The sequence below is a fragment of the Callithrix jacchus genome, chromosome 5 (assembly GCF_049354715.1).
Source record: "Callithrix jacchus isolate 240 chromosome 5, calJac240_pri, whole genome shotgun sequence".
NCBI classification, from domain to species: domain Eukaryota; kingdom Metazoa; phylum Chordata; class Mammalia; order Primates; family Cebidae; genus Callithrix; species Callithrix jacchus.
This window is the reverse complement of record NC_133506.1, coordinates 83010585-83027558: the sequence shown is the minus strand read 5'-3', so window position 1 is coordinate 83027558 and position 16974 is coordinate 83010585. Positions and strand designations below refer to the sequence as shown.

At 59.4% G+C, this 16974-nt stretch overlaps 1 protein-coding gene across 1 annotated transcript in view; it reads left to right on the top strand.

Moving 5' to 3' along the window:
• FAM83G (family with sequence similarity 83 member G) overlaps positions 1-16974 on the top strand; it is a 34982-nt gene that overhangs the window by 10368 nt on the left and 7640 nt on the right. Inside the window, exons 3-5 of the mRNA XM_002747854.5 lie at positions 6406-6573; positions 14521-14645; positions 15353-16622. Coding sequence (XP_002747900.1) covers positions 6406-6573; positions 14521-14645; positions 15353-16622 — 1563 coding nt within the window. The remainder of the gene's footprint in view (positions 1-6405; positions 6574-14520; positions 14646-15352; positions 16623-16974) is intronic.

Below are 16974 nucleotides of genomic sequence, written 5' to 3'. Positions count from 1 at the left end.
GGACTCCACGGAGGCTCCCCTTCCTATGCCACAGCCTGGAAGTCGTGGGGTGATCCTAGGGCTCAGCTGGTTTGTTCCTCTTTTCTCAGGGATCACTGTGCTGATTGGCTTAATAGATTCTGTCTTTTTTTTTTTTTTTTTTTTGAGGAGACAGAGTCTTGCTCTGTTGCCCAGGCTAGAGTGCAGTGGCACGATCTTGGCTCTCCCCTGCCATCCCTCTATCTCATCCCCTGCCAACTCTGGAATGTTCTCATTTGGCATCAGGTCACAGCTCAGCTGCAAACTCTGTCCCCTGCCCCCCAGCCTCCTGAGTAGCTAGAGTCACAGGTGTGTGCCACCATGCCCTGCTAATTTTTTTTTTTTTTTTTTTGAGACAGAGTTTCGCTCATTACCCAGCCTGGAGTGCAATGGCGAGATCTCAGCTCACCACAACCTCCACCTCCCGGGTTCAAGCAATTCTCCTGCCTCAGCCTCCCGAGTAGCTGGGACTACAGGCGCGCACCACCATGCCCGGCTAATTTTTTATATTTTTAATAGAGATGGGGTTTCACCATGTTGACCAGGATGGTCTCCATCTCTTGACCTCGTGATCCACCCGCCTCAGCCTCCCAAAGTGCTGGGATTATAGGCGTAAGCCACCGTGCCCGGCCAATTTTTGTATTTTTAGTAGAGAGACGGTTTCACCATATTGACCAGGCTGATCTTGAACTCCTTGTGATCCATCCTCGGCCTTCCAAAGTGCTGGGATTACAGACATGAGCCCCCGAGCCCGGCCTGAGTTTTTTAATTGCTAAGGCAGGAGGGTAAATTCCATCTGTTATTCCATCATGGCAGTCAGTGGAAGTAGAATCCAAGGTCTTGATGGCCACCGCCTCAACCTTTAAGACAGTCTGTGGCATTCCTGTTAGCAGCCCTGGCTCGTCACTTACAGCCTTCCGGCTGGCCCGGAGGGAAGTGAGACACTCCTGGCCTGTCCACCCCAGAGGGAGCCTTGAGTCTGGTGGGCTGGGACTTGGGTTGGTGGGAGGACGAGGAGGGGATGTGCCGCTGCAGTTTGTGGATCCCATGCTGGGGCTTCATCTGCATTAATTCACTTTTATTTCCAACAATCTTGTGGGTGGGGATTGTTATTATCCTCAAGAGGAAACTAAGGCACTTGCCCAAGGTCATGCAGCTTCCCGGGAGGAACTGAGATTAGAGCCAGCGGGTGCAGCTCACACTGCCACTGTCTGGAGAGCTGGAGAAGAACAGACCCCAAGATGACTCTCCCCACCTCCTGCACTTCCCAGGTGGGAAGGTGAGGCCCAGAGAGGCCTGGGGACTTGTCTGCAGTGTGCAGTATCTGTGGCCGCTTCAGGGCTCCGGGCTCTGGGGCAGGCTGGAGCATGGTGAGGAGAGAGAACCTGGCTGGCTCTCTCTGAGCCACTTCTAGGGACCTCTGAGGCCTGGGAGGGTGAGGCAAGTGGAGGGCTTTTCACGTGCAGGCTGGAAACTCCCCTCTCACCAAGTCTTGGGACTCAGTCCTTGGGGAGACTCCATTGCTGTGCCTGAGAGGAAATGCACATGTGATCCACACTCAACCTAGAGAGGCCAGAGTGATGACAGGGAGGCTGGGGCTGCATCTGAGTTGGGATCTGAAGGACAGGTAGGAGGTGTCCAGGCAGATGCAAAATGCGCGGGTGGCAAGGAGAACAGCATGTGGGAGACATGGTTGCTTGAGGCAGGACACGTCGGGGAGAGGGGTCGGGACGCATTGGCCAGGGCCCCCTGGAGAGATGCTGCTGCAGAGGCTGGGCTTGCACACCACTGGTTTCCCACCATGCTCAGAACCAGGCCAGCCCATCTCACCCCACCCCTCCTCCCCGGGCACCTCTGCTGATACCTGTTCTACCCACTTGCCCTATGAGGGCACTTCTGCATCAAGAGTAGTTCTGTGGTTAGGGGAAGGCTGGGAAATAGCTGTTGTGGGTGTTGGCACCTGTGAGGCAGGAGCCCTGTGGGGATGCAGGCGGAGAACCGCCACCAGCATTTCCTCTCCCAGACCCATGGGCATGATGAGATGTGCCAGCCGCCCAGACTGGCCCAGTCAGGGTCCCTCGGCAGGGACATCAGAGACTAAGGGTCTTAGACATCTTGTCACCTTCTCCTTTTGACAGATGAAGAAACTGAGACCTGGAAAGCAGGTGTGCTCACCCAAAGCCCAGCCTAGAGCTCAGACGCCGCTGCTTGGCCCACTCCGCCCACTCCACCCTTGCTCAGGGGACTCCAGCTGGGGTAGGAGGAGATTGAGGAGGCCCACACCTGTGCTCCCTGCCTCTGTGACCTAAAGCCCTGTCCAACCCCCAACCCAGCAGCCATCGTTACTGGGCTTCAGGCCATGTCTGCTGGGGGGCAGTGGCCACAGGTGGGGCACTCCTTTGTGTCACCTCTCCACTCCAGCTCAGGTGATGGAGGTGCTCCTGGCTGGGCACCAGGGATCCACATGCAGCACCACCTCGGACCAATGCCCTCCCCCTGAGCTTCAGTTTCTGCATCTCTCACATAAAGGCGGATGTCCACCAGACCCAGGACACAGAGGGAGGCAGGGGTCTGGAGACATAGGCAGAAGGCAGGGTGCAGAGGCCGGCGGATCCACTGGGCGGGGAGGGCACAGCACCGGAGAAGGGACTGGGAGGGTGGGGCACCAGAGCGCTTGCACAAAGGATACCCCAGACAGACGTGCAGGAGGCGTTTAGGCACCAGGAGTCCCCAGGGAGAGGCCTGGGCCGGGGCAAGGGGAGGCTCCCTGTTGGCCCACTTGAGCCGGTGCCCATCCACATCCCTGCTGATGTCCCCCTCTGCTGCAGCCCCCCTGCCTCTGCCCCCTAGGCATGGCCATCCCTCCCACACCCTGGCAGGAGCCAGATGGTTGTCTTGGGCATTGGCCTCCCAGGTTCTGCAGCTGCATCTTTGAGGCCTCAAGCCTGCCCAGCAGAGGCCTGTTCATCAGTGAGATGGGCGGGGCCCACTGGGCTCCCTCCTTCCCCTAGCCAAGCTAGGCTGCATGGCTGGCACAGATTTCAGGCTGCTGGGCTGGGAGCTGCCCATCGGCTCCAAGAACGGGGCATGGGTTGCAGGACATGGACGTATCCACCTGCTATGCCTGCCCGTGCCAGCTGCTCAAGGGGCATGGCTGGTTCCAGCCTCAGGAGTGGAACAAGCTCAGTGCTGGGACCCAGCCACCTGCCTCCTGCCCAGTGTGGCCCAGGACATAGCAGAGCTGGTCTCCGGAGTCAGCCTCCCCGTCTCATTTCCACAGCCTTGGCCCTGCCCCGGACCTCTGAGGGAACGTGCCTGACACTTGGGGCTGCAGGAGGCATCTGGTGCTTTTCTTGACTTGGGCCAGCTCTGCCAATGTGTGAACTGGATAGAACCACAGGGGCAAGCCAGGCCCACAGCCCCATTTGGCAGATGGGGAAACCCAGGGCCCAGGAGGGGCTGTGGTCACAGGTGCTCTGACCGCTGCAGTCGTTCCCAGGCCAAGCCAGCTGGTCTTGTCCTCAACTGAGGAAAGCTCCCCGAGACCTACGTTAAGCCAGGTCCCATCCTGGGCCAAGACAAGGGCTCTGTCCTTGCTGAGCTCACAGTGTCACAAGTGACCTGGGCCTCCCAACAGAATTAGGCAAGGTAGCGAATGGCTCTGTGCCTCAGTTTCTTAGTCTGTAAAATGGAAAGGAGAACCACTGCCTCACAGTGTGCTTGTGAAGACTGAATAAGGTAACAATTGTCAAGGCTCCTTATGAACCATCAAGCAGTGCAAGGGCCCAGGACTGATGTCCAGTCTCTTGTGCAGAAGGTGCTCTGGGTGGGTGGTCCCCTGGGTTTTAGCCTCATCGTGGATTCTGATCCCAGCTTTCCTATCTATAAAATGGGGAGGGGCATGACAGGACTCAACAGTCCCCGAGAAACCTTTGTGGCTCCATGGACAGGACAGGCTATGAGGGGCTTGCCTGGGGAGCATCAGGCACCCCTTACATAAGCTTGCAACTGTTACAAACCCATCTTTGACCATCCCAGGCACTGAGCCCAATGCCTGGGGCAAGCTGGCACTATGGGGGGATCCATTTTGGGGTGCAGGCCCCAACAAATCCAACCTGACAGCAGATGGTCCCTGGATCAGGCACACTGCCTGGCTGAGGGCAAGGTGGGGAATGGCACATGTGGTGCAGGTCCTGCTGGGGCATGTCCCCCAGCCCAAGCCCAGGGCAAGTCCCCATCTGCCATGGTAGGCAGGGCTCGGAGCCCTCCAGGGAGAAGTGTGCCTGCTGCGCCCTCATTAGGCTCCTTTCCAGGGTGGCATGTGAGGTTGTTTGCCTGCTCAAGAGTGGCTTAACCAAGGGGATCCCTGGGCTGGAGCAGCTTTGGGTCTGGGAGATCCCAGGCAGGAAGGTCCCTGCTGCCACCACACACCCCCGCCCAGGGTTTCATCACCCTTGACTGGTGGCTCAGTCCAAGGTCATGGTGATCTGTCTGTCTTGTGTGTCCTCTGCCCTCTCATCCACCCTTGTCCAAGCAGTCTCTGGCCATACTTGAACATCTCCTGGGTTGGGGAGTGAGCTCCCTCTCAAGATCCCTGTCTAACCTTGGGCAGCCCTGGGGGCAGCAAGTGCTTCCCTGTCTGGTGCCCACATCCGTCTCCCCTGCCAGTCGTAGCCCCTGCATCAACCAGCTACTCCCTCTGCCCCAAAACAGCTCTTCAGAGACTGAGAGATAGGGAGCAGTCGTCTCCCCAGAGGACAGAGAGGACCCTTAGGCCTTAGAGTTCCGGGAGTCCCACAGCTCCGCTCTGGGTGGACCGCCGTTTCTCCCAGGTCCTCCGAGACTAAATGTCCAAGGGAAGGGGCAGGAGACCAACTCTGACCTGACCAGGGGTCGGTCTAGGCCCTGGCCCAGCTTGCTTCGTGACACCCAACAAGCCTTACAACCTCACTGAGCCTCAGTTTATCCGGCTGCATGCTGGGCTCTCGCCACCATGGTGCCTGTGAGAAGCTGCGGGACTGAGGCTGAGAAGACCCCCTGTAAACAGGAATGTGTGGGTGACTATAGGAGACAGGCAGCAAACGGACGTCACCAAGCCCTTCCTGGCCGGGCTCTTCACAGGTGCTGTGGCATTCGGGTTTCCTCGGTTCTCCTGAGAGATGGAGTCTGATGTACTTATGAGAAAACTGGGTCCAGAGAAGCCAGATGTCTTGCTCAGGGTCACACAGTGAGTCTGAGGCAGGGCAGGTGTGGGGCCCTCCCCTCTGCTGGAGTCTGGGCTTTGGTGTCAGATGAATAATGGGCGTCAGTAGGGGCCTGAGGCCCAGGAGGAGCCCAGATGGGCCTGCAGGGGCCAGCCTGGTGAGCTCACCGTGGAGTGTGCAGACACATCCCCAGCAGGCTCCAGGCTGCCTCCATCACCCGGAATCTCTGCATCCCAGCAAGGCCAGTCTCACAATGGGGGTGGGAGCTGAGTTCTGCTCCCTGGCAAACCTGGGTAGGCTGTAGCCAGACTCTGTCCCCAGCTTGCTGTGTGCCCTAGGGCAGGTCCCTGGCCTCTTCTCCACATGGTCATCATCCCTGTGGTGCCAGGGATGATGGTGCCAGCCTCAGAGGGTGGGAGGGATGGGGCCACCCACCCAAGAGTGGGACATGTATCTGTATTAGCAGTGTGGGCGGCTGTGACCAGGCACAGGCCCTGGTCTGACTCCTCCCACTTGTGCCCAGGGACAGGGAGGGGACCAGGTGCAAGAGAGAGACCTGACTCCCTGAGCCCCACTGGGGCCCGGCCCACACCACCTTAGCCTGTCCCTCTGCCTGCTCCACCTGGGACCTTCACTCACCCGGACCCCCTACCCTGTTGGTGGGGCTTGGCTGGGCTGGGGGTAGGTAGGTGTACTCTGACTACTGGGGCTCCACCCTGAGCCAGGTCCAGCAGGAGGTCACCTGCTGTGGGGACAGCTGTTGTCAGCTGACAGGAAGAGCAGCTGGGTTTGGGCACTGACCAAAGTCCACACCAGCCCAGGGATGCAAGGGAGGCCCAGCAAGCTGCCACGCCAGCTGCTACCCTTCTCCCTGGGCATTGGCACGTCAGGTTCATCTCAGCATCCCCAGGTGTTATGAGGCAGGCAGAGTGTAGCCGGCTCTGGCCTGGGAAGGCACCAACACAGGGCCCCTGGGTGAGCCCAGAGCAGGCACTGAAGCTTGAACTTCAGGCCAAGAAAGGTCCCTGGCCCCTCACTTCCTGGTCCGGGTCCTGAGCTCCAGTTGTGGGGCCAGAGTGGGCACCCACGAGAGGCTGGTGGCACGGGAGAGCTGTGCATTCTGCCGAGACTTGCCCCACTGCTGCGCTGCCTGACAGTCCCCAGTCTCTCTTCTTGCCCCCAGGTGATAGCTGTGGTCATGGACATGTTCACCGATGTGGACATCTTCAAGGACCTGCTGGATGCCGGCTTCAAGAGGAAAGTGGCTGTGTACATCATCGTGGATGAGAGCAACGTCAAGTACTTCCTGCACATGTGTGAGCGGGCCCGCATGCACCTGGGGCACCTCAAGGTGAGCAGGCCGGAGGGCTGGGGTCATTCCGTCTGCTCTGGAAGGAGTCCTGTGCCAGGCACTGAGTCCAGTAATCCTAGAGCCTCCTGCCAGGCAGTCATATAACCTCTGCTTGAATTCCCCGAGGGACAGGATACTCACTACCTCCAACGTGGCAGAGATAAGATAAACATTGATTAGGTGCTTGCCGACCAGGTGCTGGAGCTCATGCCAGGTGATGCCTCACGTGTGATTTCAGAGCAGCCCATGCCACACTGGTTATCTGTGTGCTCGCATACCTCTGGTGGTAGTGTGCTCACTCCCTCCTCAGCTAGCTCGAGGCCTATCTGGAGAGCTTCAACTCCCAGGAAGTCCTTTCTTGGGTTAAGCTAAAAGCTGTCTCCTTAGAATGTCCACTTACTGGTTTTAGGATCTGGTTCAGACAGAGGCCAGGGAAGGCTTCATTGATGGTTGCACAGTTGAAATGACTTTGAGACGCAAGAGCAGAGTAGAAAGAACCTTTGGGTGAGGGGAAGCCACAGAACAGAAGTGGATCAGAGAATGCTGTGGTTGGGGTCAGGGTGGGCTGTGGTTGTCAGCACTGCTTTGCTGTGTGTCCTTGGGCATGTCACCTCCCCTCTCTGGGCTACAGGATCTCACGGGTCCAGTGCTCTTCTGCCCAGACACCCTGGGCATTTGGTGTCTGGAGCCCTCCTTCTGCCAGCCATCGCTTGGCACCTGCTGTGTGCAGAGCGTTTCCCTGAGAGCAGGTCGTGTGCATGATGACGGCGAATACTTCCATAGCATTGGGGGTGCACCAGGCCCCGCCGCAGGCACTTTGCATTGGCTAATTTAATCCTCACGACAGCCTAGTGGGTTAGGGAATTGTGGTCCCAGGAGAAGGGGCACTGCCAGTCTGGTTAACAAGGGGCCGGGCTCCACGCCTGTAATTTGTCAGCATGTCAAGCACCCCCACCCCGACCCCAACACCTCTGGCTGTGTCCTTTTTTCTTTTCTTTTTTTTTTTTTTTTTGAGTTGGAGTTTCGCTCTTGTTACCCAGGCTGGAGTGCAATGGTGCGATCTTGGCTCACCACAACCTCTGCCTTCTGGGTTCAGGCAATTCTCCTGCCTCAGCCTCCTGAGTAGCTGGGATTACAGGCATGTGCCACCACCGTGCCCAGCTAATTTTTGTATTTATAGTAGAGCTGGGGTTTCACCTTGTTGACCAGGATGGTCTCTATCTCTTGACCTCATGATCCACCCGCCTCGGCCTCCCAAAGTGCTGGGATTATAGGCATGAGCCACTGCACCCGGCCGAGTCCTTTCAAGTGGTTGTGAGCACTTGGTGCTGAGTCTCTAGCTCTGGGAACATTTTTAATGTGGTCTCTCTCTGGTGGGTTGGCCCCAAGCCCCACGCCCGCCTCGTCTCCTGCCGCGTCATTAGCACTGGGAATCTATTCCAGTGGCAGACAGCTCATGCCCGAGAGAGCCACAGTGTGGAAAGGCTGCTTTGGAAACCTGACCTCAGAAGCCCTGGCCCTGCCCGGTGCCCAGAAAGAGACCCCAGTGGGGTCCCCCAGCACTGTGCCCCCGCCCAGGCCCAGCGAGTGCTTTGCACTTGCCCCCAGTGTGCAGATGCAGGCAGGGAGAAAGCCTGTCAGTTTGGAGCAGGGAGCCTAAGCTGGGGCCAGCCACTCCAAAGGCCTTACCTTCCACCCAGTGCCCTGAGGCCCCTTCTCAGCAGAGAAGCCCTGGCTGCTCCTCTAGTTGCAGAGTTCTGAGTTTCTAGGAAGCCAAAGGGAAGGGGCAGGTGGAGGCCTGGGGTGCCTGGGCCTGAAGGGGCCTTGAGGTTATTCAGACAAGGCTCCCACAAGACAGATGGGGAAACTAGGCCCGAGAGAGGCCATGCCTTGCCCAAAGCCATTCCCATCAATTTAGGGGTGGCGCTTAAAAGCCAGTAGTGAGAAATCAGCTCCAACAGGAGGCTGCAGATGCCTGGTGCTCGAGCCACAAATGATAACAAACAGTAACCGCAAATAATAATGGTGCGGAGCTGAAAGGATGGACCGGATCCCTTACATAATTCCTCTTCTCCTTTTTATTGGCTCAGTCAATCTTCTAGGATTCCCATCCCACCCATTCACACCAGCTACTCAACTCTCACTAAACCTAGGAATGGCCATTCCACCATGGGCCGGGGAAATCACCACTGGCTTCCGTTATAAAACCAAAAGCAAAACCATCCTGCCAGCGCAGGCTGCCCTGGTGCTACCCACACGGCTCACTGGCCGTTGACCTGCCGTGGGACCTGGGTGTGTGCCTCTACCTCTTGGGGCCTCCAGTGCCCATGGCCATAGTGATGCCTCCCGGGGTTGTGTGAGGGTGAAACTGAAGGAGATGGTGATTGCAAAGTGCTCTGTGTGCTGAGAAAGTTATACAGCTGCTGGGAAGAACCACACATTCTAAACCCCAGGTCCTGGGCTGGGTCAGGGGCTTGGGTGTGAGCCCGTCCCACTGCCAGCCCTTCTACTGGGGAGGGCAGCTGGCACTGTGGGTCCTTGACTCAGTCTGCCCTGCTCAACCACCTCTCTCCCCCAGTGAAGGAAGGTGGCAGGATCTGGAGGGTGACGTATCCAGGAACTGGACACCTCCATGGGAAAGTATGACCTGGCTCCCTCCTTCTCACCTCTAAGCTTGCCCTTCCATAGCCCTGGGCAGGTGGCCAGAGGCCCTGAGAGCCCAGCCCCAGCCAAGTGTCACCCTCTGGAGGGCCTGCCTTCCCCGCCTACCTTCCTCCCCTCGAGCTAGCTGGGCCCAGACCTGTTCCGGGCGCATTTCCTTTGCCGAGAATCCCTGGGCCTGCCCTCAGCCTCTGCCACCCCTGCCCAGCTCTGCACCGACCTGCCTGGCTCCTATGGGCCCAGGGTACAGGTTTTTTGGGGGTCATCCTTATGACCTTGGGGTGTCAGGTGCCCATTTGAGGGTGACACCAGGAGCCAGTCCTGAGCTCCTTATATAATTCCTGTGCCACCTGCATGGTCGCCTTGGACGGAGTCCCTGAATCTAGGCCTCCATTGTCTTGTCTGAAAAACGGGGATGTGGTCATTGATTTGTCGGGGCTGCTGCGAAGCGTGAAGGAGGCTGGGTGTGGGGTTGGCTCTTAGTCACGAGCTCCCTTCCCATCCTGTCTTTGGCTGGGGACAGGCACAGCCTCCTGTGAGACACAGCTCTGGTCTGAGTGCCAAGCGGCTTTCTTTCCCTCCGTGCCAGGGCCTGGCGGCAGTTCACTGTCACTTGGCTCCTTCCTCCAGAGGTAGAGCCCACACGAGCACACCCTCGAAACGCAGCCTGTTGCTTGGGCCAAGCCCATTCCTGGTCCCCAGGTAAGGTGGGAGCAGCATGCACCAGTGTCTCCCCAAGTATGGGACTCCGATTCCTGAGCACCCTAGACGGTCGGCCTGGCCGGCCCCTGATGGCCCTCCACGTGGGAGTATGGGAATGGTCACCCCAAATGACAGATGGGGAGCAGGCCTTGGGAAGAGGGTCAGACCTTTCACCCCGCCCCCTAGGGTCATAGGGCCAGGCTGCATGACTTGGCTGCTTTTGGTCCACCAGGAGGCAGGCCGGGCCTGAGGCTCTCAGCTTAGGACAGGTGAGAACCATGAGATGCCTGAATCATCTGAAAAGCTGGTTGACTTTGTGCAGCCCACTGGAAAAACCAGCAGCCCCTGGGCAAAGGCCAGACCCACTTCCCATTTCTGATGAACAGAAACATCAGCTGGGATGGCCATGGGAGGCACGCGGTGAGGGCTTGAGGATCGCTGCCGCTGAGGCCCCACCCAGCCCTTCTGCTGCCCAGGGGAATCCCTGGGTCTTGCTGTCTTTACCCGGGCCTGGGTCTGTGGTGGATTCAGGGGTTCTCAAACAAGTGACATTCACTCTGCTGAGGGACATCCGGCATTTGTAACTGTCACACTTTGGGGTACTACCTGCATCAAGTGACCAAGGATGTTGTTAAACATCCTACATCGCTGGGGACAGGTCCCACACAAAAGGGGACCTGAGCCCTGGCCTAGGGGAGAGAGGACCCCTCAGACAAGGGCCTTGGAGCTCGGCTGGCCCTGCCCCTACATGCTGTCACGTGCTTCAGGTTCACAAAGGGCCTGCCACCCCAACTTCACAACAGCCTGGAGAAGGCCAGGGTGAGTGTTGGCCGCCCCTCCCCGCCCTCCCTCCACAGAGTGAGGCAGGCCCTGTAGAGGAGAGTGGAGGCTGCTGAAGGCCAGCACTGGGGGCAGAGAGTGGAGGCAGCCAGGCTCCAGCAGCCATGTCCAGCTCTGTTCCTTACACTAGGCCTGGCCTGGCCTCACCATTCCCAGCTCAGACCTGGTCAGGATGCGTCTCTGGGCCTCCCCACTCCTCTACCGGCCCAGGAGATGCTGGCTGGGCCCTGAGGAGGTGGGTGATATAGGAGCCCTGTCCTCAGTCCTGGCCCAGCCCAGGCCTTCTGGGAGACAGTGGGCAAGTCACTACCCCCACCCCGAGCCCACCACCCACCCACCCAGATCGGCTGACAGTCCTGGCTCTCTGGGAAACCCATGCCACCCTGGATGTTTTGTGGTTTTCTGTGTTGGTACCCCACAGCCCACTGAGCCACTTTGAGTTCATGGGGCACCCGCTGGGAGCTGGGCACCTTTCCTGGGGGAGCCCCACCTGCACTGGGGCTCTGTTGAGTCCTCGCAGCGGCCCTGCAGCACAGCTGAGTGGGCCCTTTCACAGATGAGAAGACTGAGGCACGGGGAGAAAGGCCTTGGTTGGTGTCCATTTGGTGCTAGGACTGGAGCTTAAGAGTGCCTAGACCCACTCTAGCCCAGGGGCACCTGCTCAGCCCCCTCTGCCTCCCTCCAGCCCAGGCCTGGGCTCCAGCAGGCTTGGTACAGTTGGCTCATGTGTCCTTTGAGCACATGTGGCCTGTAGCCTGCCGGGCTTGGGTGCTGTAGTTTGCCCCAGCCCTGGAGACGCCCTTGCCCGTACACACTTGGGGCAGAAGCCAGCCTCTGGCACCCCCTGAGAGCAGATGAAGCACCACCCAGCTGTCCTCCCCTGCCCTGACTCGCCCTTGACGTCCTCTCTTACATATGAGGAAACTGAGGTCCCAGAGGGTCCAAAGACTTGCCCAGGGCACCCCTCTTGGGCCAGCCCCAGCGTTCCTCCACCCATCTGCCATCCTCTGCTGGGGGTGTCCTGGGAGCTCAGAGACAATACGCCTTTGTGGGATCCTCCATCTGTGCGCACTGGAGCCCAGAGTCCTGAGACGTTACCTCATTGGGGCCAGGCCCCATGGGGTGGGGCCCACCCAGGCACAAGCTGGGGAGCAGGCCACGAGGCAGGGAGTGGGGGGCCCTGCTGCAGGCCCCCACCTGCTGCTGAGCCCCAGGTAGAATAGGCCGAAGAGTTGGAGGCCCGCCCTGCTGTGTGCCAAGGGGGACTGAGGCCCAGCAAGGGCCCAGGACTTGCTTCGAGTCACACAGCGGCCTGACTGGGGCCTGCAGCTCACATGGAGGCTGAGTCACTCTGAGATGGAAGTGATGATTTTTGGAGCCCTCATCAAGACAAGGTTTGGGATGGGTGGGGACAGACACTGTCCAGAGGGGTGCTAATGCTGGCAGCTGATTTTCCAGGCTAAGGAGGGGCCGGGCCAGGAGGCGGCGGAGCTGGGCTTGGTTGGGCTCAGTGACAGGGAAGGCCTTGTACCACCTCCAGGATCTTTGTCTGACTTCTCAACCCCGAGCGTGCTCCGTGTTGGGTACAAAGTCACCAGCGCTAATTGTCCTGAGCTGAGGCCAGCTTCCTGCTGAGCTGGCTATGTGCAGACCTGAAGCCTGTGGGGTGGGGGGCCGGCCAGGGCGGCCCTGGGAGCAGAGGCTTATCTGGCTTCACTGGGCCCCATGACAAGGCGATTGTTTATCCCACAGTGGACATCAGACGGGGACTCACCCAGGGCCTACACCCCACTTCCTCTGTGGTGACTGGCTTGAGGCCACCCCAGCCACAGAGGTCTGGGACCTGGAAAGGACAGGCAGGCAGGAGGCTGGAGGGCATGGCAGACGGTTCTGCGCTCTCAGGCCCCCCTCCTCTCCCATAGCATTCACTTCACACCCCTGGTGCCAGAACTGTTCCTGAGATGCACACCCAACCCTATCACTTTTGCTCTAAATCCTCCCGTGGCCCTGGGGCCAAGCCCAGGCCATTCAGCAGATGCAGGGTCTTTCACCAGGAGCTGGCCCTGCCCGCTCTGCAGCTCTGTCGCCCACCCCTCCTCCCCCAGGTGCTCTTGGACAAAGGTCTCTCATGCCTGACCTTTGAGTCCCTTGCCTGGAATGCTTCCCACCTCCCACTGTGACCCATGTCATCCTTTCGAGGGAGCCTCCCGGCCAGCCCTTCCCCCGCTGGGTGATTCCTCTGCAGTCCCGGGCACTCGGTTTGTTTCCGTTTGCTTCCCTGCCTGCCCTGCGCCTCCAACGTGGGATCCTCATCATAGGCATCTCTGTGTCTGCAGCTGGGGGCCTTGGCAGGGGTTGTTGATTGTGTGAATGAGTGGGGTGAATAAGCTGGGGCCAGTGAGTGGGTGAGGGGACAGGTCAGTAAGTCACAGCTCAGTCTGACTGGGAACATCTCATAACCGAGAGCCAGAAGGCGGTACAGAACCCCTCGGGAGAGAGTGAGACTCCCGTCACAGGAGGCATGCAGGCAGACCAGTCAGGAATCCCTGGAGTTTGCGTTAAAACTGAGATTCCTTGCCAGACTGCAGGCCTCCTGATTCAGACCCTCAGGGCATCTAGGAGCCTGCATTTTTTACACACAGTCCTGGACACAAGCCAGATGAGCCCCAGGTCCTCTTTACATCTGAGGTTCTACTTCAGGATGCCCTCGGCCATCCTTGATACCTGGGTCTCAGCCAGGCTCGCCCTCCCCTTCCTGGGTTCTGCCATGCCCAGCACCAGCCTTTACCCTCAGCTCCTGCCTCACCACAGGCCCTGCTACCTCGGGGAGAGGAGGCAGCGCCTGGACCTCATGTAACACACAGGCCCTTGGCAGCTCCAGAGACTCCACACTGGGACAGGGGCCTATGTGGCCAGGTCCAGGAAAAGGCCGGTGACGATCCGGCCTTGGAGCTAAGTCAGTTGAGGGGTCTGCTGTGCTCCCCACCCCCCAGGAGCCTTCTTCTCACTAGTCTTAGCTCCCTGTGGCATGGGCTCTGAGGGCCTTCCTGGGCCAGACAGTGTAAGCCAGCACGGAATTGAATCTGACCATTTCCAGGGCCTGCCTGGGTGTGGGGTGGTATCCTGGCCGAGGAGAAGGAGAAAGGTTTGCTGTGAGTCCTGCCCTTGGAGCAGAGCCCAGCAGAGACAGGGGCGCTGAGAAGCACAGGGGAGAGACTGGGCCAGGCCACTCACCCTGGAGGGCCACAGACTATTGGAGTGTGAAGCCCAGATTCCGCAAGGTGGGCCCCTCTTCCTGCCCTCCCCTGGCACATCATGCCCTCACCATCCTCGAGACACATCTAAAATGTGTGCACGTCACCCTCCCGCTCAGGACCCCAGCACAGCATCCCCCACCCTCAGCAGCATCACGGCGCACTTCCCAAGCTGGCCAGCTGTGCAAGCCTCTCCTGCCTGGTGCTGCTCTTCAGATACCTCTGGGGCCACGGCCCAGACCATCTTATCCCACCTGCTTTGTCACCGGGGCCTGCCCCCTCTGTAGCTTCGTAGCTCACCGAGTCCCTCCTTGCCCCAGGCCCTGCAGTCGTGGACACATCAGCCCCTTCCTCCAGGCCTCACTGCCTCTTCCTTCCCCTCCTCACTACCCCGAAGCCCCCTCTGAGCCCCAGGCAGCCTCGGTTCTCCCTTCGCCCTGTGTGATCGGTGCTGTGGTCATATAATTCTGTCTCATTGTTCCCAACACAGAATCTCAGAGTACGGAGCAGCGGGGGAACCGAGTTCTTCACTCGGTCGGCAACCAAGTTCAAGGGTGCCCTGGCCCAGAAATTCATGTTTGTGGATGGAGACCGGGCTGTGTGCGGCTCCTACAGGTGACTCTCGGCTTTCAGGGAAGTTGCGGGAGAGGTACCTCTGGTTCCCAGATGGCTTCTGTCCTTCATCCTGACTTATGACACCCTGGTTTTTCCGGTTCATTGGTCCCAAGGCTGCTGAGGTATGCACAGGCCTGGGCCCCCCCTGCCTGCCCATCTGTCTCTGGAGGCAGGCAGAGAAGGGCTTTGTCTGAGGATGCTGTTGTTCCAGCTTGGAGATGTCGCCAGCCTGGAGGTGGGGTGTGGCTAGGCCAGGCCGTGCCTTTGCAAGCCTAGGGGGTTGCTCTGAGAGCCGTCGTCAAGGATGAGGCCAGCTCTGTGGGGACCAGCACACGGGTCATGGGGAGGAGGCTACTCACGGTCACATGGGGGTTGGTAGCAACCTAGACACCTGACAGTAGCGGCCACCACATGCAGCACCACGCATGGTGTCCAGGGCCTTCCCAAGCTGCTTAGCAAATCATGCACCAGCCAGAGAGGAACACAGTGCCATGCCATTTGCAGAGGCAGGAATGGGCTCTGTGTGACCCACCTGCTTGACATCCCAGCCTCAGTCTGACCCCACAGCATGTCCCTCCCCTCTACCCCCATTCACTTCTTGATCCCAGGGCCCTGTGGCTACAGTCTGAGGCTCAGCAGCAGCGGTGCATGGGCCAGGGGAGGAAGTGGAGCCCTGTGCCTGACCAGCGCCCCTCCCTCTGTTGCAGCTTCACCTGGTCGGCCTCGAGGACGGACCGGAACGTGATCTCCGTGCTGTCTGGCCAGGTGGTGGAGATGTTTGACCGGCAGTTCCAGGAGCTATACCTCATGTCACACAGCGTCAGCCTCAAGGGCATCCCCATGGAGAAGGAGCCGGAGCCAGAGCCTATTGTGCTGCCCTCTGTGGTCCCCCTGGTGCCCTCGGGCACTGTAGCCAAGAAATTTGTCAACCCCAAGTATGCACTGGTCAAAGCCAAGAGCGTCGACGAGATTGCCAAGATCTCCTCTGAGAAGCAGGAGGCCAAGAAGCCCCCAGGGCTGCAGGGCATGGCATTGGCCGAGCGCCCAGGGGATCTCCCCGAGCTGCCGCCGCCCGTCCACCCGGGGCTGCTCCACCTGGAGAAGGCCAACATGTTTGAGTACCTGCCCACGTGGGTAGAGCCAGACCCGGAGCCTGGCAGCGACATCCTGGGCTACATCAATATCATTGATCCCAACATCTGGAACCCCCAGCCCAGCCAGATGAACCGCATCAAGATCCGTGACACTTCCCAGGCCAGTGCCCAGCACCAGCTGTGGAAGCAGAGCCAGGACAGCAGGCCTCATCCAGAGCCTCACCCTCCCCAAGAGCCTGGTGCCCCCCAGGACGGTGTCCCAGATGAGAACGGCCTCCCCCAGGGGAACCCTGAGCCATCCCCCCCCGTGCCCAAGCCCCGGACAGTCCCTGTGGCAGACGTACTAGCCCAGGACAGCAGTGGTATTGGCTGGGCCCTGGAGACCCCCAAAGAGGAGGCTCCCCAGAATGGGACAGACCATGGGCTACCCAGGATGGCAGGCCTAGGCCACACCCCGCTCCAGCGGCAGCTGTCTGGGACTGAGGATGACCCTGACGGCCTCGGGGTGGGGGTCCCCAATGGGCTGGATGGGGTGGAAGAGGAAGATGATGATGACTACGTAACCCTCAGTGACCAGGACAGCCACTCAGGCAGCTCCAGCCGTGGCCCTGGACCTCGGAGGCTCTCCGTGGCCTCTTCCTCCATGTCAGAGGAGTACTTTGAGGTGAGAGAGCACTCAGCCCCTCTTCGGAGGCGCCACTCAGAGCAGGTGGCCAACGGGCCAATCCCGCCACCACGCCGGCAGCTGAGTGCCCCCCACATAACCCGAGGGACCTTTTCTGGACCCCTGGGTGGCTCCCCATGGGCCCAGAGTCGGGGGAGAGAAGAAGCTGATGCGTCGAAGAGGATACAGGCCCAGCACTCCATAGACAAGGAGGCACAGGTAGGTCTGGGTCCCGCACGCCAGGGGTCACGGGCCCCTCCCTGCCAGCCACCCAAGAGCCCGAGCTGCTGTCTTCTGGGTGCCGATGACTTCAATTCCCTTGTTATGGATGGGGAAACTGAATAACAGGCAGGGTGGGAACCGCCCAGGGCCATATGGAAGGCCATCATTAACACTGGGGACTCTTGGTCCCAGAGGCCTGAAAAGGCAACCTAAGGAAACGCACATTTCCCCACCTCAAGGCCTCAAATGCCTGTAGTTAGAGGATCTTGATGTCACCTGCCAGGTGGGTGGCACAGTCCCTAGTTTGCAGATGAGGAAACGGTGGGGCACAAGGACGTTCATTTATAGC